Source organism: Pungitius pungitius, chromosome 9, assembly GCF_949316345.1.
Source record: "Pungitius pungitius chromosome 9, fPunPun2.1, whole genome shotgun sequence".
Classification (NCBI taxonomy): Eukaryota; Metazoa; Chordata; class Actinopteri; order Perciformes; family Gasterosteidae; genus Pungitius; species Pungitius pungitius.
This window is the reverse complement of record NC_084908.1, coordinates 11855908-11873306: the sequence shown is the minus strand read 5'-3', so window position 1 is coordinate 11873306 and position 17399 is coordinate 11855908. Positions and strand designations below refer to the sequence as shown.

Below are 17399 nucleotides of genomic sequence, written 5' to 3'. Positions count from 1 at the left end.
TGACCTTTGGTGTGAAAACCTTACAGGGGGAGAACATATTTCTGATGCCAAAGGTAGTGAATCAACTTTAATACAATGTTTATTACAATAAACATCAGAAATAATCAGGAGAAAGACCATAAAGATTTTTTTCACTATCCATTTCTACCCCCAGCATGCAGCAGGAGAACCTCGTGACCATAAGGTATAAAATAGTATTGAACTTTATAGTCTCTTTATAGACAATTATAGTGTCAAAGCTCAGAATCTTAGCTAAATGATTTGTTCTGTTACATCATCCACAGGGAGGAAGAGACAGGTCTCCAAAGACTGGGGTATAACCTTTCATTTCAGTCAAATACCAAAATTATGAAAACTGCTGTATTTTCTACTTTTTTGTAATACTTGATCTTTCATTTTATGTTAAGAAATGTGATTAATCTCAATTTTAGGAATTTGTGAAGCTCATCTACAACGCCACAGAGCCGGTAATCTCCATGTTGTTCATTCTAATTTATGTCATTTTCTACAGACGAATAACATATGTTCACTTCAGACATATTAAGTGTTAATCTTTGTTCTTTTTTCAATTGAAGAACAAAGTCTCCCTTGAGTTTGGGCTTTTTAAACTTGTAAGTAGAGACAATTTATGTTGTTTGGAACTTTGGAGCATGATAGCGCTTTAACTAAGTCTAATTTGAACGACCTGTTTTCTTCTTAAGAAGAACCCTGGTAATTTCACTGGAGAAGAAAACTAATCAGATGAAAATGAATGACAATAAAAGGTGAGGATGTTATTATAGAAAAATATATTAACTTTAATTTACTGATCATTAGTTTACAACTGTAACAACTGCTGACATGTTTTCCTTCTCCCTCGCATTCCTCAGGACCAACAACAATACGTTTTGATTGACTAACTCAATTTTCTCTTCGTTTTCCTCTATAAGAATACTTTCTGGTTGCCAAAATAAAACTCTTAAATCCCTTTGAGAAAGTTCTTTATTTGACACGTTGTAAGAGCAAGGAATGGAAAGTTATGTAAATACAATTGAGTCCATATTGCATTTTAAAGAATGCTACACTCCTGAATAGTTTACTTGACCAAATACAAATCACCTTCTGGTTATTTCCCAAGTGACATCTAAGGCTCGAAGAGGAATGGAAAGTTGGACTGACCCTGGAGAAATAAAAACACGAGTTACTAAATCAAATCCTGCACAACTTGAATGAGAGTCAAATATAACAGAAACCAGGGTTTTGTTTCAATATATAAAATCTTACCTCATCGACACTAGGGCCAGATGCGTCGCCACGAGGATCAGGAGGAACCGTGGTGGCCTCTTTCTGTGTCCCCTGAGGCCATGTCTGTTGGAGAGAACGTTACAAAGTCCCAGTAATTAGACTGATTCGGCAGAAAATGGTGTCCTCCATTGATTTTCTTGTGAAATGATAGACAATCCAGAGATTATTCATGTAGTGAACTCACTTGTTCAGTCTGCACCTTAGGTTGAGAAGCCTGCTAAAGGAAGAAGATGTGCAGAAAAATAGGATTTTAAAGTATACTGAGGAAATGATCTCATTTTGAATTAAAAGTTTGACATCTTTTTTGACATGACCTTTAACAGATTTGTAAAAAAAACGACATAATATGTGAAAGAAAAACCTCATAAGGTTATTCAACACTGAAATGACATGACCAGACAGTCGACTTTCCATCAAAGTCACCGCACATGACTCAAGATCTGGAGCTCTGTTATTATCATTAAGTCATAATAGCCACTGCATCAGTTCATAATTCAAAAAGAGGCAAAGAGACATAATCATATTATGAATTACTTTAGTAGCGTTGTTTTTACATTCTTATGCATGAAAACAGGCATTGAACACTTCTGTGACGTTATTGAGGGTCACGAGCCTGAACGAACTGAATATACTACAAGTGTTGTTGAAACTCTGGACTCTAGACTTTCGGCCTACTCCATGCAGCTAACTTAGAACTACACGCCATCTTGCGGGTCACACCTGCAGAGGGATCTGTGGTCTCTGTGTGCTTCTCTCCAGCTGCTGCTGACCGTTGTTGGGCTGCAGCACCACATTGTTTCTCTGCTGCGGATAGCCATAAGGAGGATAAAAGTATGGAAAGCCCTGTGGATAAAACAATTAATTCAAATCAGCGGTGAGCATCTGAAGAAACGTAGAGGGTTCGGGCGCTGGTCAATGTGTTGTACTTCATACCTGTTGTCTGGGGAACTGGGGAAATCCGTAAGACGGGTACTGGAAATGTGGGAACCCCTGAAGGATATTCAAAGTTGTCATTAATTTCTCCGTATGCCTCTGAGGAACAGCAGCTGAGGGGGTAACCGCGTACTCGTGCTGCTTTGTTGTACCTGGAAAGGGTTTTGGGCCTGCTGAGGAACGTTGGGAGAGTTGGGGTCCTGCGGTGGTCCGAGCTGCTCTGCCTGGCCATTTGGTACGACCATAGGCACTAGATGGTTGCCCTGGGAAGAGAAAAACAGCTGGGGCCCCTGGGGGCCGAAGGGATTGTTCGCTTGAGGGTTCATGTTCACCATCTGTGGAGTGAGCAGCACCTCCGGCTGCTGCTGCTGCAACACATACTGGGGAAGTATCGATGACGCCTGCAGAAGGAAGAGTTTAGTCTGCTCTGCTTTGTCTCCACCCACACATGTTAAGCTTTGTCCATCTGACAAAGGAATGCACATCATACTAGTGTCAACTAACAGGTTCTATGCATTTCCAGTACCTGGGTTTGTCCAAGAGTCGCAAGAGTTAGTCCATTCAGTCTGAATATCTGAGCAGACAAAAGGGTTGAATTCAATTTGATGAATTCCTTACCGACATGGGTAACAATGACATTTGGACATTGCAACCAAGGAACGTTTTGACAGATTTAATTACCTCATTGCTGTTGCTTGCAATGATTCCAATCTGCAACTGTAAAAACACAAGAAATCAACAATTCATCGCTGCAATTTCAGAAGATATGAGAAACATTATTTATCGTTAACTCACTGGAAGAGCGAAGCTTGTCCTAAATAGACAAACCAAGAGAAGGGCAGTCTGCAGCTTCATTGTGTCCTACAATTGGTACAAACATAAAGCATGTTTGTAAAAAAAACACATCCTTCCTTCTATTTCACCTTGACAGAAATAAAACGTTCACTGAGACATCTTACTGTTTCTCTGGTTCCCCTGCCGTGTGCCTGCGTCCTCCTCCTGGCCGTATCCCTTTTAAATTGTGATCATGTGAGCTGTCAGAGTCCACTGCCAACCCCTCCAGACACCGTGTGGTCAGCGGGACAGACGTTCCTCATGGCATCAGACTCAGACTCAGCGCCAGGTATGTTATTATGTGTAGGTCATGTCTCTGAACACCATCACATGCTCTGCCTCAAGCTATTGACAATCCTCTGAAGTGTCTTAATCCTTGGTGTTTTCAACAAACATTGAACACCAGCTTTTCCTTGAGCGTTTTAGTCTCAGTGCAATAGGCTTCTGGGACCTGTGTACACGTCCTATGTGTAAAAATGTTATGCATGAGTTCAATTCTTAATCACCCTGAGAAAATAAGGGCAAACAGAAGCATATAATCAGACATTTGTCAGAAGTTGTTCATTGTGCGCTGACTGATGTTGGCATCTAATTGGTAAATAATGGGTATTATAGTAAACGCTGACTGGAGTGGGATACGTTTTGAAGACTCACAGAAAAAAAACTGGTAAATTTGCACAAGCTGTTTTTGTGAGTCTGCTTAGTAAATATTACATTTGATCACAAATCGTGTTTCTTAAATCGTTGATTTTTTTTCTATTTAGAATTAATATATATATGATAGCTGGCTTAAACATGCCCTTTGCTTGTGAACTTGCCGTGCAATAAACCTGCCCTTTAAAGAGATATATTTTCACACATGTTAATAATAACATTAATCCCTAATCCCTAATCCAATAAACTATGGCAATTTGACAATTATTTAAATCTCTGCTTCATGAGACATGTTACGATATATATATATGTTTTTTTAATATATATTATACATTATATATATATATATATATATCATTATATTATTATTATATTATGGATATATATATATATATATATATATATATATATATATATATATATATATATATATCATTATATTATGGAAGTCCTCACTGGTTTCAGTTAACTTGAAATGCAGTGAGTGAAACCCAAAACAAAGCTCTTCTTATGCTGAGTGTTTGGATTTATTTCCGTGCAAAACACTATGCAGCTATGTGTGTTATATCCTCTAGATGGCAGGAGAGAAACCGTACATATTGCAATCGTGACAACTTTTTATTGGTGAGAACTCTTTCATCACATTGGTGTAAAATTGGAGGGTTACACAATACAAACTTTCATTTAAAATGTGATTTATTTTATTTAACAGCTGACATGTTACATTAGTTGTTTTTTAGTTGTTTCTTGGATTTATTCTATAGATCACTGGATAAATGATGATAAATGATTAAAGATAATAGTTATATGTCAAGGGACATTATCACTTTGACAACTGAAAGTAAATAGTGACATGTTAATAATCTTCATGTTGATAGTCCTTGTCACAGGGAGTTGTTGTAGTTGTTTCGGAGGGGGACGGAATCTGAGGGATTGAAGAGGGAACAGAGAGTGAATGAACAGTAATATCTACCTAAATGTACTCATTTAATCTTACCTGAGTTTCCACAGTGGTCTTTAAGGTGTCCTGTTTCATGACCTGACGCTGGAGAGTCAACATACAACAATTAACCAGTATTTTTTATCAGTGTTCACATCTAGAAAAGTTTACTTTGTTCCTACCCTAAATCTCCCGAGTGGATCAGGCTGAAAAGGAAGCTGTTGTTGAGTGACACCGCCTGTGTTCCCCTAGACATCGGCACAAAGATTTAGTGTCTAAAGTGAAGTTGAATATCCACCAATTGTCATAGAACCTGTAATAAAAGTGTGTGTGTGGGCTGAGTATCGGGAGATGAGGTGAGGGATTACCATCAGAGGCTGCTGAGGAGGATTCACTTGGGCCATTTGAGGAACTCCCATGAAAGGAAACTGAAAGTAGACAAAAAAATATCCATGGTTTTGGGTGTTCTTTGGAAGCCTGATACAACATTAAATATTCTTAACACATTCACAGGTTATTCAACACTAACCCCGTTGACTGCAGGGACGGCGTACACATTGGGAGCAGGAACAAACTTTGGGACAGAGAGAGAGGGTGCAGGGTTCTCATGAGGGTTATTGATTTTTTAGTGTTACTTTAAAATATAATGTTTGTAATGTATAATCATATCATGCGTTATCTGACTTAGCATTAATCTGTATTCAGTTTATAAAGCACAAATTGCTGGCAAATGACAGTAGTTATAGTTTTCTCATGACAAAAACCAATGGGATCAAACATTGAGACAACAGGGAAGCGCCATCCTGTGGTGAGGTTGGAGTTCTTTATCGAATAAATTGCAGTGTCATACCATGCAAGTTCTGCTTATTATCGGTATCTTAATATCTGTTCTACGTATGTTATAACTTAAAGATGGAAGCAGATATGCATTATCAATAATTTGAATGAAAATCTATGACTCCTAAAACTCTGAAACACTTCTTTATCAACTTGAAAATCATTTTGAAATAATGTCATATTATTTTGCAGTTGAAATGATGTAATCAAACGTCAACCTGGTTCTACTCACCCCAGCAAACTGTGGCTGCCCAATGAAACCCGCTCCACCAGCAGCGACCATGGGGGGGTTCAAGCCTCCCGCCACCATCCCAGGGTTCACTCTGTTTGCCAATACTCCGTTCATTCCTCCCATCAATCCTCCCATCATCCCTGGGTTCATGCCTCCGTTCATCCCTGCGTTCATTCCTCCCATCATGCCTCCCATCATGCCTGGGTTCATGCCTCCGTTCATCCCTCCCATCATCCCCCCATTCATTGCGTTCATAGCTGCCAGCATCCTCGCTTTCTGTGTGAAGGAGGAAGGAGCGCTTTGGTTTTAGATTTACGCATTTATCAAATATAAATTAGTAGCAGTAGTTTTTTCTTACCTTGCCTGCGCTGACCTGCAATAAGTGAATAAGACCAAACAGAAATTAAATGCACTAGTATTAGATAGATATCATATACCATATGAATTGTTACCAATTGATAGAATGACAGATATAATGTGCTCACATAGTATATTGTTGTTATAAATGTGAGGAGGAGAAGAAGCTTCATTTTGCAGCCTGAAACCTGTAAAAAGACAAGAATAAAAACATTCAACTAATAAAACATTGTTGGTAATATCGCCATGATTTTAGTTAAAACCTAACTATTTCTGCATTTCCAAACTAAATTGTACCTATTGTAAAATCTGAATTGCACCATACCTTGTTGTTTGTTCTCGTTTCGAATGGCGTGTGCCAATGTGGACTATATTTTGCTTTCTGAGTCTGAAGCACCTTTTATCTGTCCCATAGATTATTACGAGCCAATTAGAGAGGAGAACACTGATTTGATCATGAGCTAAATTTGCCACCTGTGTGTCATGGGAACCCGTGTGTGATATGACACCTTCGTTATCTATGGTACAAGATTTAAAGAAATGTATGGTCTCTTACCCTTACCCATCTTGACCATGGATTGTTGGACTCGTATCAGAAGAGTGACCACCAACAATAACAGGGTGATTCAGCATCTCGGGAAGGGTTTACTGAGGTTTCTGGTTCCTACTGACCAAAAACCACGACATGAACCATCTAAATGTTGTGGGTTGTGGTCACAGGAGGAAAACAACTGACATAATCATGACGTTTTTTTTATGGACAGAACATGAAAAAATATCTGTGCCATTTATATGTAATTAAACATTTACCAAAGAAGCCGCCCTTTTAAAGCTGTGACTTCAGCAAAACAGAATGACATTTCATTTTTACTGCTGCTTTATTATAATTTAATCGAATTGCACTTTCTTATATTCTTGTTCTTCTGGGTTTGTACCCTTGTGGTTGAAATGCACTTCAGCTAAAAAACAAAACTGCATCAGCTCAATGACGTGTAATGTCGTATTGCACAGCAACTCAGCCGTGAGGAACACAAACTTATAGATGGCTTTTAATGTGTTAAAACTTCTAATTTTGCCTGATTACACAGAAAATTTTGAGTTACATTGACTCAATTGAATTCAATGTTAACTTTAAGCTGGTGTTTGTCACACCGCGCTGAAATTGTCTGTTGTGTTACTCTGTTGGGCATTTTGTCTTGTCATTTACGGTTTTATTTTGAAAGAATAACCCCTCTCGTTTCAGGTCACTTACCCTTCCTCAAATGTCACCAGTCTGATTGTCTTCCCTGATTCCTGATTGTGTCCACCTGTTCCCCATTCCCCTCCATGTGTATTAATAGTCTGCGTCTCCCTTTGCCCTGTGCCAGTGTGTTCGTCTTTTCCCATGGTTTCTCCCAGGTTCTGCCACGCCACAGGTTTCTTTTGCCATCCTTCGGGATCCTCGCTGGGCCCAGTGCCTTCGCCTCCACGCAAGTTATTTTGGTTTTGCTACAGTTTTGTATGCCGAGGTTAGATGTAACGTTGTTTTTTTTTTAATAGTTCTTAGTTTTTCCTCCGGAAGGAGTGATTTCGTTTTTTTGGACGTTTCCTCCGTCTATAGAGTGCGGTTGTTATTTTGATCCATTTAAAAGCCCTTTTGTTTTGCACGAATAAAGACCCCCTTCCCTACCTGATAACCCTGCGCCTGCTTCCTCTTTTTCTCCTGGGCCTGACAGTGTTTATATTGTCCCAATCTTGTAAGTGTTAAATCAACACTCAAGTGTTAACAATTTAACTCGGAAAAATTGTCAAGATATACCTGCTCAGTGTTAAATACATTACATGTCATTTAGCCAATGCTTTTATCCAAAACAACTTGAATTGCATTTTTAACCCATGGTTTTTACATTCTAGCCCAGGGAGCAATTAGGGGTGAGGTGTTTTGCTCATGGACACTTTGACGTGGAACATGGAGCAGCCAGGGTTCAAACCCTCTCCAGTCCATGCGCCACACGCCGTGGAAGTCTGAACCTGCACAGTTACATTTCAGACCTATCCAAGAGTTAATTTAACTCTACAAAGTGTCGCAAATGTTTTCTATTTTCTATTTAAAATTTTCACTGAGTCAAATTCCCTTTTGTGTAACATATGTGGCAATAAATGGCTTCAGATTCTGATTCTGAAAAGCAAATTTTTCTCAAGCTGTCTACAGCCGTTACATGTATTCCCAGTGTGGTTGTCTGTTGTCACGTACCGAGGCTGTCTGGGAAAGGTTACTGTGTCTTATGTTGCTGCTGACTCGGCCGCCCACAGCAGACCAGGTAAACACTCTTTGTGGAAGTCTGGTCTTGAGCTTTATTCTAATTACACACTGTCATGCAGTTCAAATTAAGTAGATTTGTCTTCCTGTTTTGCTGTTAAATATTGTGATAAGATAAAGATATTTCTTTCTGTGATTTCGTAAATATGTTTTTTTTATGTGTGATTATGTGAATTTATACAGGAATCTATTTTTTTTATTATTCATAACACAAATCTATTTCAGGGGTGACGTGTGATATGTTTTTCAGGGTGCTTTCAGTATTTAGAGACCCAAATCACCATGTTGTATGTAGAAGTAAGCAGTGCACTGTAAATACAAATGTGTGCATATTTGTACCAGTCATTTATTTAAACATAACATCAGAAGAGCAACACCCATGAGACAGGCTTATCATTGTTCAACCATATTTCATGTTGTGGATAATGTGGAATCAAACATGTATTTTATTGATCAATTGGAATAAAAACCACAAAGATTCAACCATTGACTTTCACCTTTTATTGGTCATCAGTCATGATGAAAATTATTTCTCTGGACAGTATGAGGATGTAGTGAACAAATCGAAGACATATCTGTGACAGCTTTATGCTTTTGTTTGCTTCCGCTTCATCTCCATCCCAGAGCCTTCCTCCTCTTCCTCCTCCTCCTCTTCAGCCGACATCACCTTCATCACCGGGGACTGTGTCCTCCTCAGACGAGCCGCCACTGACCGCTGGAACCTCAGTCTGCCGGCCGCCCCTCCGCCCGCGACGCCCTGCTGCTGCTGCTGCTGCTGCTGGGCGTTCAGCCCGGTCAGCGGGATCAGATGCACTCGGCCGGGAGTCAACGGCGAGCCCAGCGGGTTCGCTCCGGCGTTCCCCTGTGGCAGCACAGCGAACACCATGACCGGCCCACCGCCCGCCGTCAACTGCCCTTGTGGGTGGGTGGCTGGGCCCACCTGCCCAGAGAGGAGCGCCCCACCTTGCTGCTGCGGGGCCCCGACCGGAATCAGCTGGTGCAGGGGAGCCTGACCTGCCTGGTTGCCAATTGGTTGGATAAAAAATGAGCCGCCAAGTTGGAACAAGCGCGCCACAAGTGGCTCGCCTATTATTGGGACCCCGTTTTGAGCCCCAGGGTTGGCATTGTTTCCACCTGCAGCTCCATTATTATTCACCCCCCCATTGGTAGGTGTTTCACCACTTCCTGAAGAAACACCCCCCTCCACCACAACAGCCAAGGCCTGGAAGACAACCCACAGTATGCAGAACATCGTCTCAGAAACAGCAGCCAGACGACAGGTGAAGAGCTGCTTCTGTCTCTGCTTTTATAGAGAGCTTCAGGTTCAGTGATCACAGAGTAACGTCCAATCAGAGCCCAGCGACTTGTCGCAAAACAACAAAGTCAGTGTAATCATCATGACCACGCTGCAGGCTATTTTTTGCTTTGTTACCTCGGAGAAGGCCATTATTCTGGATTATGTGGCAAACCATGTGGTGGTTATCAGTGACTTGAATGCTCTAAATCAATGTTGCATAGGTCGTATTTTCCAAAAACATCATATTAAAGCATGAAGAGATGTTTCCCAAATGGGATCCACAAATATGATGCAATAACTTTATTTAAGTAAGATTTTAATTAAGCTACAAGGAAGCCTATACGCACAGGCAAACATTTACAATATTTACCACTAAGATGAAAAAATACAGTAACTGTTTTACATTTCCCACTGTAAAAAGATACTTCACCTTCATTTAAAGAGTATTTCTTTACTAAATCTCTCCATAAAACAACAGTTCCTTTAAAGTGTTTTACTATGTACTTTAACTTTGCTATTAATTAGCTGATGAATGCCCAGTTTGGAATCCATTAAGAAACAGTTAAAAAATTACCAGCTAAACATAACGCTTTATTGTATTCTAATAAAATAAGGCTAGCAGCTTAGTTAAATACAATACCAAAGCTGAGCCTGACACAAAATAACAGCACTGACCAACAACACTTGCTCTCGATAGAAGGAAGTAAAAATGAGTTTCTTGTGCTTGTTATGAGGGTCATGGAGTCTTTAGGCTGCACCAATACCATGCTGAACCATCTCAAGCTGCTTATGTAGTCGATGGAGGTCAAAAACAGAACCTCAGAATAGCAGGTTGCTGTCCATATCATCTGTGGAGAAAATAGATAGCAGGCACTATTAAGATGAAGAATATCAATATCAATCCATGAAAAAACTGCAGTGGTACAGTATGGAATGTTACATTATGACTTGAATTGTATTTGTGTTGTCGGTCATTTAATGAAATATGACATTACACATCAAACAAATCCAGAAAAAAATCAAATTTGGGAAACAAGACACAGAAATAAAGTCTTAAAGTCTAAAGACACAGTTGATGAGAGACTGGGAACACCTCGGTCTGGTAGCCAGCCAATCGCAGAGCTGACAGAGAGACTAACAACCATTCACTCTCACATACACACAACTACGGGCATTTTCAGAGTCACTCATTAACTCATTAACTCCCACAGTATGTTTTTAGACCGAGGACCCAAATTGAACCCACACAGACACAGGAAGATCATGCAAACTGCACACAGAAAAGCTGCTGCATTGTTTTAAACCAAGAACCTTCTTTTTCTGTGAGGCGACAGTGCTTACAACAACACTACCATGCCCCCCCCCCCCAACACAGAGTCAGCAGTTAATATCATCTATGGATAGAAAAGTGTACCTGAGTGTATTTGTCAAATAACGTTGCTCTTACCATTATTGATACCGAAACAGGAAGTCCACTCTTTAAAGGACACCTGCTTGTCCTTGTCAGCGTTGCACTCTTGAAAGAAGCGGGAGGTGCAGTGCTCCATCGGCACCAGGGGGACTCGGAGGGGGGCCAGCTCCGAGTGGGACAAGATTCTGCACAGGACAAACCAACACCCAGTTGTGATCATGGTGAGCATCCGCGTTGCAACGACTTTCAGTGACTGAACACTATGATCCGTTGTGAATGTAATTTGAATGTAGTTCACTATAAGTAGAGAGGAATAAAACGTGCCTGTCAGAAGGGTGTTGGTCCAGTTGTGCAAACTGCCAGTGCACTGGGTAGATGTACATGTTGTAGTTCTTCTCAAAGTCCTGCACCAGCAGCTCAACAGAGTGATTGCCAGCATGAAGACGCCTCTCACTCTCAAAGATTTTCTTCACCTACAGAATAGAAAACACAAAAGTTGGATTGACTTCTCTGTGTCGCAGAGCTGCTGTGGGTCTTTGTGATTCACCAGTGGACTGGTTGAGTTGAATGAAAGTAACATAAAAAATTGCAGAGAAAGCATAGTCCTTGAACAATAGTTTGCTAGCTATGTAAATTTGAGCAATGGATCTTACTCTAAAGCGCTGTTTGGGTGTGAGAAAGCCAGGAAACATGGAGTCGTGTTCATAGAGCTGCAGCAGCACGTTTTTCAGCCAATCCCTCATTCGTAGAGGGAACTGGACCAGTTCAGTGTCCACACATTGAGGTATTACTGAAAGATACAATCAGCGTGAAACAATCCAACAGAAAAGGTTTAAACCGTATGCTTTGTGCAGAGGTTAACTCTCACGTTTGCACGGGCCCGTGTAGTCCAGATGAAGCCTCTGTCCTTTCTTAGTGCCCTCCAGGTTGCATTTAGTAGCAAAGAGTTCACATGACGTTCCATACGTTTTGTTGTCTGTTCCGCAGACCTTCAGAAATGAAACAGTGAGCGACAATCCAAATCGGTGCGGCAGCAACGTGGGTCGAACCCCGTTCACTGGTACTCACGTGATCAAACTCGTTCACGCCGGGGGGGCATCCTGACGGCTCCTGACACACACAGCTCGGCTTACCGTCCGCATCAAGTTTACACGTCTTTCCGCGTTTGCAGGGAAAGTTGTTACAAGGATCTAGGAGGAAAAAACATGCACAGCAATGGCCTTGGACCTAAAAGCTTTGTCTGAATATTAAAGTCAGTTGCGTCAAGCACCATTTTCAGGATTAGTTTGGTCTCATTTTGTCACGCCGTGATCGGAAATCAACGAGCTACGACCACAACACACCATCCCTGAACATTCCTCTGCCATTTGAGTTTGTACAGCCAACAAATTCGACTTGATCTCCTCTGTACAAACGTTAAGCTGTGTTTTTGGTAGCGACCATGAAGCAGGGCGACACTAGTCATGCGGAAGTTCCAGCTAAACGGCCCCCGTCAGCAGATTCCCGTGTGATGCTGTTGGCCTAGCGCATTAGTCAGTATGGTGAGTGTTGAATTAACCAACCGGCAGGGGCTTCTGAGCTGTGTATGTCTCCACCAAGAGGGGCCCTGGAGCTCGGGTAGAGATCCAATGTGGCTCTTATCTGCACTGGGTTCATTCCTACTAAAGGACCCTGGAAATAAAACATGAAAAGGCAATTTGAAAAAGAATATTAAATGAGCCAACGGCTGCCTGACATTGCTATGAGGAGTGGAGAGAGGTGAGCAGTTGAAGTAGCCCATTGTAACGGCAAAACATTGAAAGTACAGTAAGTGTGAATGTTCAGTGCATTACCCATTTTCCTGCCCTCCTCCTCTTTGCCTTTTGGGCTGTATTATCAATACTGCTGCCCTCAGACGCCTGAGGAACCGGTTGGTTCTGTTCCGATCCGGACCGTGTTTCCTCAGTCTGCGGAGAGTGCTTCCTCGCCCTCCTGTTCTTCTTGTGCTTCCTTGTTTTTCCCTTGGTGTGACTTCCGCTGTCATTCTTACTTTCCTCTTCTTCCTTTGCAGCCAGTTCGGAATCTGGTTTGGACCCTGAAATGACCTTTGCTCCTTGAGGATCCACATTTACTTCATCAGCACTGTTGGATTTGGCCTGGTCCTCATTAGACACTTTCTCGCTCACGACTGCCTCACTGTTTTGTGCAAAGTTGGTCAGCCCTTTGTGACGGATTCCCCTCCCCTCTTTTTTTGCTTCTATTTTAGCAGATGAAATCCGTGGAGGTTGTAAGATGCCACTATCGGCAGCATAGTCTAGAACAACGGAGATGTCTGACTCTGTGCTTCCATCTGTTTCCTCCAGCAACGAACCTCGCTCCTCTCTGTCTGCCATTTTTACGACAGGTCTCTCCTCCTTTTCTTTGAGGGAGATATTTTCCAACTCAGCTTTGTCTTTCTCCAGCATTTCAGTGTCCTCTACACTCTCATCTTTTACTTCTTCTTCTTCTTCTTCTTCTTCTTCATCATCCTCATCTGTCACCTCCATTTCTAGTTTTTCGTCCAATTTCCTCTCCTTCACATCAGCCTCGTCGTCCTCCACGACCTCCATCTTGCTTATATCCGTCTCCACTTCTTCTCCTCCATCAAGCACTGGTTCTTCTGCTTCCTGCTCCTCTAGTGCTTCTTTCTTCAAGATGTCTGCCAACTCCTCCTCACTTAGCAGAACTGCCGTGCTTTTGTTGCTCCCTTCAGTCTCCTCAAACTCTCCCTCCTCCTTTTTCACATTAGCATTATCTTGGGAGCTCACTTCGTCGTCTTCCTGCTCTTGACTGCCGACCTCAAACGTGACTAGAGTGGGAAAGATCTGTGGCTCGTCGGCCTCCTCGGAGATAAGGTCCTTTATTCAGAAGAAAAGAAAAAAAACATGAAATCATCATCAAATAATATCAAATAACAATCATTTTAGAGTCCTGCTTTACCTTTTCTTTGACTTTGTGGGAGGTCTTATGCAATCCATGATGTTTTCCATGGGGTTTACTATTCACCTAGATGTAATGGGGATCATTCATAATGCATTAAACAAACCTTATATCACATCATCCATCATGGCAGGTTTAATGTCAAATTAAATAAAACATGACTTACCGACAGGGCAAATACTGCTGCCAGCAAGCAAAGGAATACCAAGCAGGTTCTCATACCTGAAAACATGGAAAGGAATACTTTAAACACGGAACATCAAGTCACACAAATTTGGATTAAATTATTGTGAGTTTACAGCAGAGCTGGAATTTGAAAGCCCTCAACTTCAGCAGATCAAGCAGATCTGTCAAAGTTTTGAACAAAAAGTGCATATGTGTGCTGCAGGATTGGCCTTCGCTGTTGTCAAGGTCACAAGCCTCTGAGGTACGTCTATCTCTCAAAAGTTAAAATCAGGCTAAAGTAAACGTCGAAAACTACCAGACTGGAAAAAGTTGACTATGTCCACAAACTTTTGGACTCTGTGGGCAGTAACAAAACAGGCACTACTGGGCCTGTACAGGGGAACAATGGACCCCTTGGCCCACTGAACACGGGTGACGGGGGGCATTTGAGGGGTTTTATCTTTTCAATAATGAGGCAATATTTAACTTTTATACCTAATTTATATCAACTTTTTATATGTAATACAACATCCATATTACCTCAGAGTCGTAGATGTATCTTTGACACAAGTCAATAAAGTAATATTTTATCTATTTGACTATTTATATTATATTTATATTTATTTTTATCTATTCATATTTTACTATAATCTAATGTGGATATATAGATCACAGGCACAACTGTAAGAAAGCCACATTGAAATTATAGTGACTAATAACAGTCACAATCTCTTGATATGTGCAAAACTACATCCGCATCAAGTTTGAAGCTAGAACATTTCCATGCAAGTAATCGCTAAATACAACACATGACAAGTTCGATTGGAAACTAGTTAGTCAACACAATGTCATACACTTCTAGCTCCTTTCAAAGCAATGGAAAAGTCTCAATAATTAGGATCTTACCTGAGGCTGGGGGTTGCAAGAGAAAGGACAAGCTTGTCTGTGTTGAACCTCTGAAGGTGTCCTCTTCGTATTGGAGACTCACACCGTCTACACAGACTGGCAGGCTGCACACACAGACACACACACACACACACACACACACACACACACACACACACACCGATTTTGGGCAGATGGTGCCAACGCTTTTTCTATAGTTTGGGAGGGTCTTTGAGCTACATTGATAATGGGAGAGGGAGGGGGAGAGATTCATCACCGCTCTTCATTTGACAACTTTGTTAACCAAAAAGACGGTTAGTAAAAAAGCGACACAAAAAAGAGGAAAAACAAACCCTCAATATGTTGATCTGCAAGGTGACTTTAAAAAATGAATTGGAAACTTTTTTCTTTCACGCAGTTAGATATTTTATTGTATTTGTTTGGTAAATTACAAACAACACTGTTACAATTACCTGTTTCCAGTGGCTAATGTAATTTACTGCTGTGAAGGATCTGCTCTTTTGGCCAGAAACATCCAAAGAAAAAAGAGAGATGGTTAATAATTCAGCATTCTGAAGGCCAGAAGCTTCATGCAACTGCAACCACAGAGTGGACCTTGAAAGTATGTACATCTCCTGTGGTTACGGCAGCATTCAGAGTCAATCATGTCAAATTACTCATTTCTTTTTTTGTTTTGGGAAAGTTTTAATAAGTGTGCTCTGTGTAGTTTTGACGGTGTAAAAGTCTTTTCATTTTGGACACTAGATGCCACTGTTTCACTGTGATCTTGGCGGCCTGAATATATGACAAGTGTTAATCGTTTGATGTGATGAGTCCGATGATGATAACAACATGATACATATTTGTTACTATTACCTTCAAGTATTTCCAGTCACTGCTCATAATCTATTCATCTTTCTTGCCTTTTCCAATTGTAACACACTGCTACTCCTTTGACAAAACCCTTTCACATCAATGGAAAGGCTGTAATGAATGGTACTCTACATGTTAAAATGTATGTGTTAGTCTGGGAACTCACGATAACTACAAACACTGATGATGAAGCTCCTGGTAGAAAAGTTAGATTGAGTTGGGATCCATTGTTGAGCAATGAGAACATTAATGTTTTTCACAGTAACAATATGATATATACTGTACGTCAGACTAGTTGCAGAAGAAGAAGTAGTCAGATAATTAATTGAGCTAAAATAACCAGCAAAAAAATGTAAAAATCCTGCGTTTAAAATGTGGATTCATTAATGGTCCAGACGTATTACAACACCTGTATTACAGTGCAGTCGGTTCATTTTGTACTATAACATTAGTTATATACTGAAGTTTACCTTCTTAAAGTCCCAAGACAATATGTTCTATTATGTGTTAAACCACCCTTATCTTTGTAATTATTGGCTCAAATGATCTGTATAGAAGCAGCATCCTTTGGCTTCTTGTTAAAAGCCAATTAGCCAATATTGATGATTTATACAAGCTAACTACGCTGGCTGGCTATTTGTGAGTTTTTCTTTACTTTTCCACTGTGAAGAAATAGTTCCTTTTCTTTCAGCGTGTTGCTGCTAAAACAGGAGCTTACAACAACGGTTAGCTGTGGCTTTTTGGCAGACGGCTCCAGACGGGTGAACATCCAGTCTAATTACATGTTTCTGCTGCACGGTTGAAATCCAAAGTGAGGTTAAACAAGAAATTCTATAATTGTATTTTAGGCACTGACCATATATGGATATCCAGGAAACAGTTTTACGAAGGAAAAAATACAAGCCTTAATTTAGGCTTTCTACTGTACACGCCCCTATTTTCATGAGCAAGACACATTTCCAATAACATTATGTAACATCAAGGACAATAGGTTACAAAATATGGCAGATTCTTAAATAAAAGTTTGTGTATTCAACCATAATGTGTAATTTTACATTGTATTTTCAATCTACACATGAGAAAAACTGCCTCTCGCCGGCTCCATATATCTAATTATTTAATAATTTAACTGAACATAAAAATAAAGACCATCCTCTTCCCCGGAAACAAGAGTAACCCCGTCTGGCCCTCCTTTCCCCACTGAGTGGGTGAGCTTGTTTTCTCAACGTGCCACAAACCCTATGGTTTCGAATGCTACACTATATTTCACTGAAGGCTCCAGAGGGGGCGGAGGACATGCAGCATGCATCTCCGGTGTTTGCACCCATAATCGTGCCAGTGGGAATGTTGTTTTGAGCCTTTTCTGCGGGAAACAAGTTCACCCACGCGTGCCGACAGTCCAAAGACGACCGGAAGGAAGTGATGCAACCGCTTTGATGA

The 17399-nt window shown here is 40.8% G+C and overlaps 3 protein-coding genes across 3 annotated transcripts; all 3 read right to left on the bottom strand.

Annotated features, from left to right (window-relative positions):
* Window positions 1-1123: 1123 nt before the first annotated feature.
* Window positions 1124-3217, bottom strand: odam (odontogenic, ameloblast associated). Its single transcript, XM_037471392.2, has 10 exons — window positions 3177-3217; window positions 3013-3078; window positions 2899-2934; window positions 2744-2791; window positions 2370-2618; window positions 2218-2274; window positions 2005-2127; window positions 1469-1501; window positions 1264-1326; window positions 1124-1159 (listed from the first exon to the last, which is right to left on the bottom strand). The coding sequence occupies exons 2-10, from the start codon at window positions 3070-3072 to the stop codon at window positions 1124-1126; spliced, it is 705 nt and encodes a 234-aa protein (XP_037327289.2). The 5' UTR covers window positions 3073-3078; window positions 3177-3217.
* A 1102-nt stretch (window positions 3218-4319) lies between these two features.
* scpp9 (secretory calcium-binding phosphoprotein 9) lies at window positions 4320-6242 on the bottom strand. Its single transcript, XM_037472812.2, has 8 exons — window positions 6200-6242; window positions 6073-6087; window positions 5715-5990; window positions 5175-5219; window positions 5014-5073; window positions 4828-4893; window positions 4703-4750; window positions 4320-4630 (listed from the first exon to the last, which is right to left on the bottom strand). The coding sequence occupies exons 3-8, from the start codon at window positions 5979-5981 to the stop codon at window positions 4562-4564; spliced, it is 555 nt and encodes a 184-aa protein (XP_037328709.2). The 5' UTR covers window positions 5982-5990; window positions 6073-6087; window positions 6200-6242; the 3' UTR covers window positions 4320-4561.
* A 3837-nt stretch (window positions 6243-10079) lies between these two features.
* On the bottom strand, window positions 10080-14307 carry sparcl1 (SPARC-like 1). Its single transcript, XM_037472590.2, has 10 exons — window positions 14203-14307; window positions 14037-14102; window positions 12911-13954; window positions 12641-12749; window positions 12147-12268; window positions 11947-12067; window positions 11732-11868; window positions 11403-11551; window positions 11115-11263; window positions 10080-10515 (listed from the first exon to the last, which is right to left on the bottom strand). The coding sequence occupies exons 1-10, from the start codon at window positions 14266-14268 to the stop codon at window positions 10487-10489; spliced, it is 1992 nt and encodes a 663-aa protein (XP_037328487.2). The 5' UTR covers window positions 14269-14307; the 3' UTR covers window positions 10080-10486.
* Window positions 14308-17399: the final 3092 nt, after the last annotated feature.

Coding starts and splice junctions, on each gene's coding strand:
- odam (XM_037471392.2), bottom strand. CDS start 3,072: ATGAAGCTGCAGACTGCCCTTCTCTTGGTTTGTCTATTTAGGACAAGC. Junction 2,128..2,217: donor CCCAGTTCCCCAGACAACAG/GTATGAAGTACA, acceptor TTTTATCCACAG/GGCTTTCCATACTTTTATCC. Junction 1,327..1,468: donor CTAAGGTGCAGACTGAACAA/GTGAGTTCACTA, acceptor CAGGGGACACAG/AAAGAGGCCACCACGGTTCC.
- scpp9 (XM_037472812.2), bottom strand. CDS start 5,981: ATGCTGGCAGCTATGAACGCAATGAATGGGGGGATGATGGGAGGGATG. Junction 5,074..5,174: donor CCGTCCCTGCAGTCAACGGG/GTTAGTGTTGAA, acceptor GTCTACTTTCAG/TTTCCTTTCATGGGAGTTCC. Junction 4,751..4,827: donor ATCCACTCGGGAGATTTAGG/GTAGGAACAAAG, acceptor TTGACTCTCCAG/CGTCAGGTCATGAAACAGGA.
- sparcl1 (XM_037472590.2), bottom strand. CDS start 14,268: ATGTTTTCAGGTATGAGAACCTGCTTGGTATTCCTTTGCTTGCTGGCA. Junction 14,103..14,202: donor CAGCAGTATTTGCCCTGTCG/GTAAGTCATGTT, acceptor CATTACATCTAG/GTGAATAGTAAACCCCATGG. Junction 11,264..11,402: donor GACCAACACCCTTCTGACAG/GCACGTTTTATT, acceptor TGTCCTGTGCAG/AATCTTGTCCCACTCGGAGC.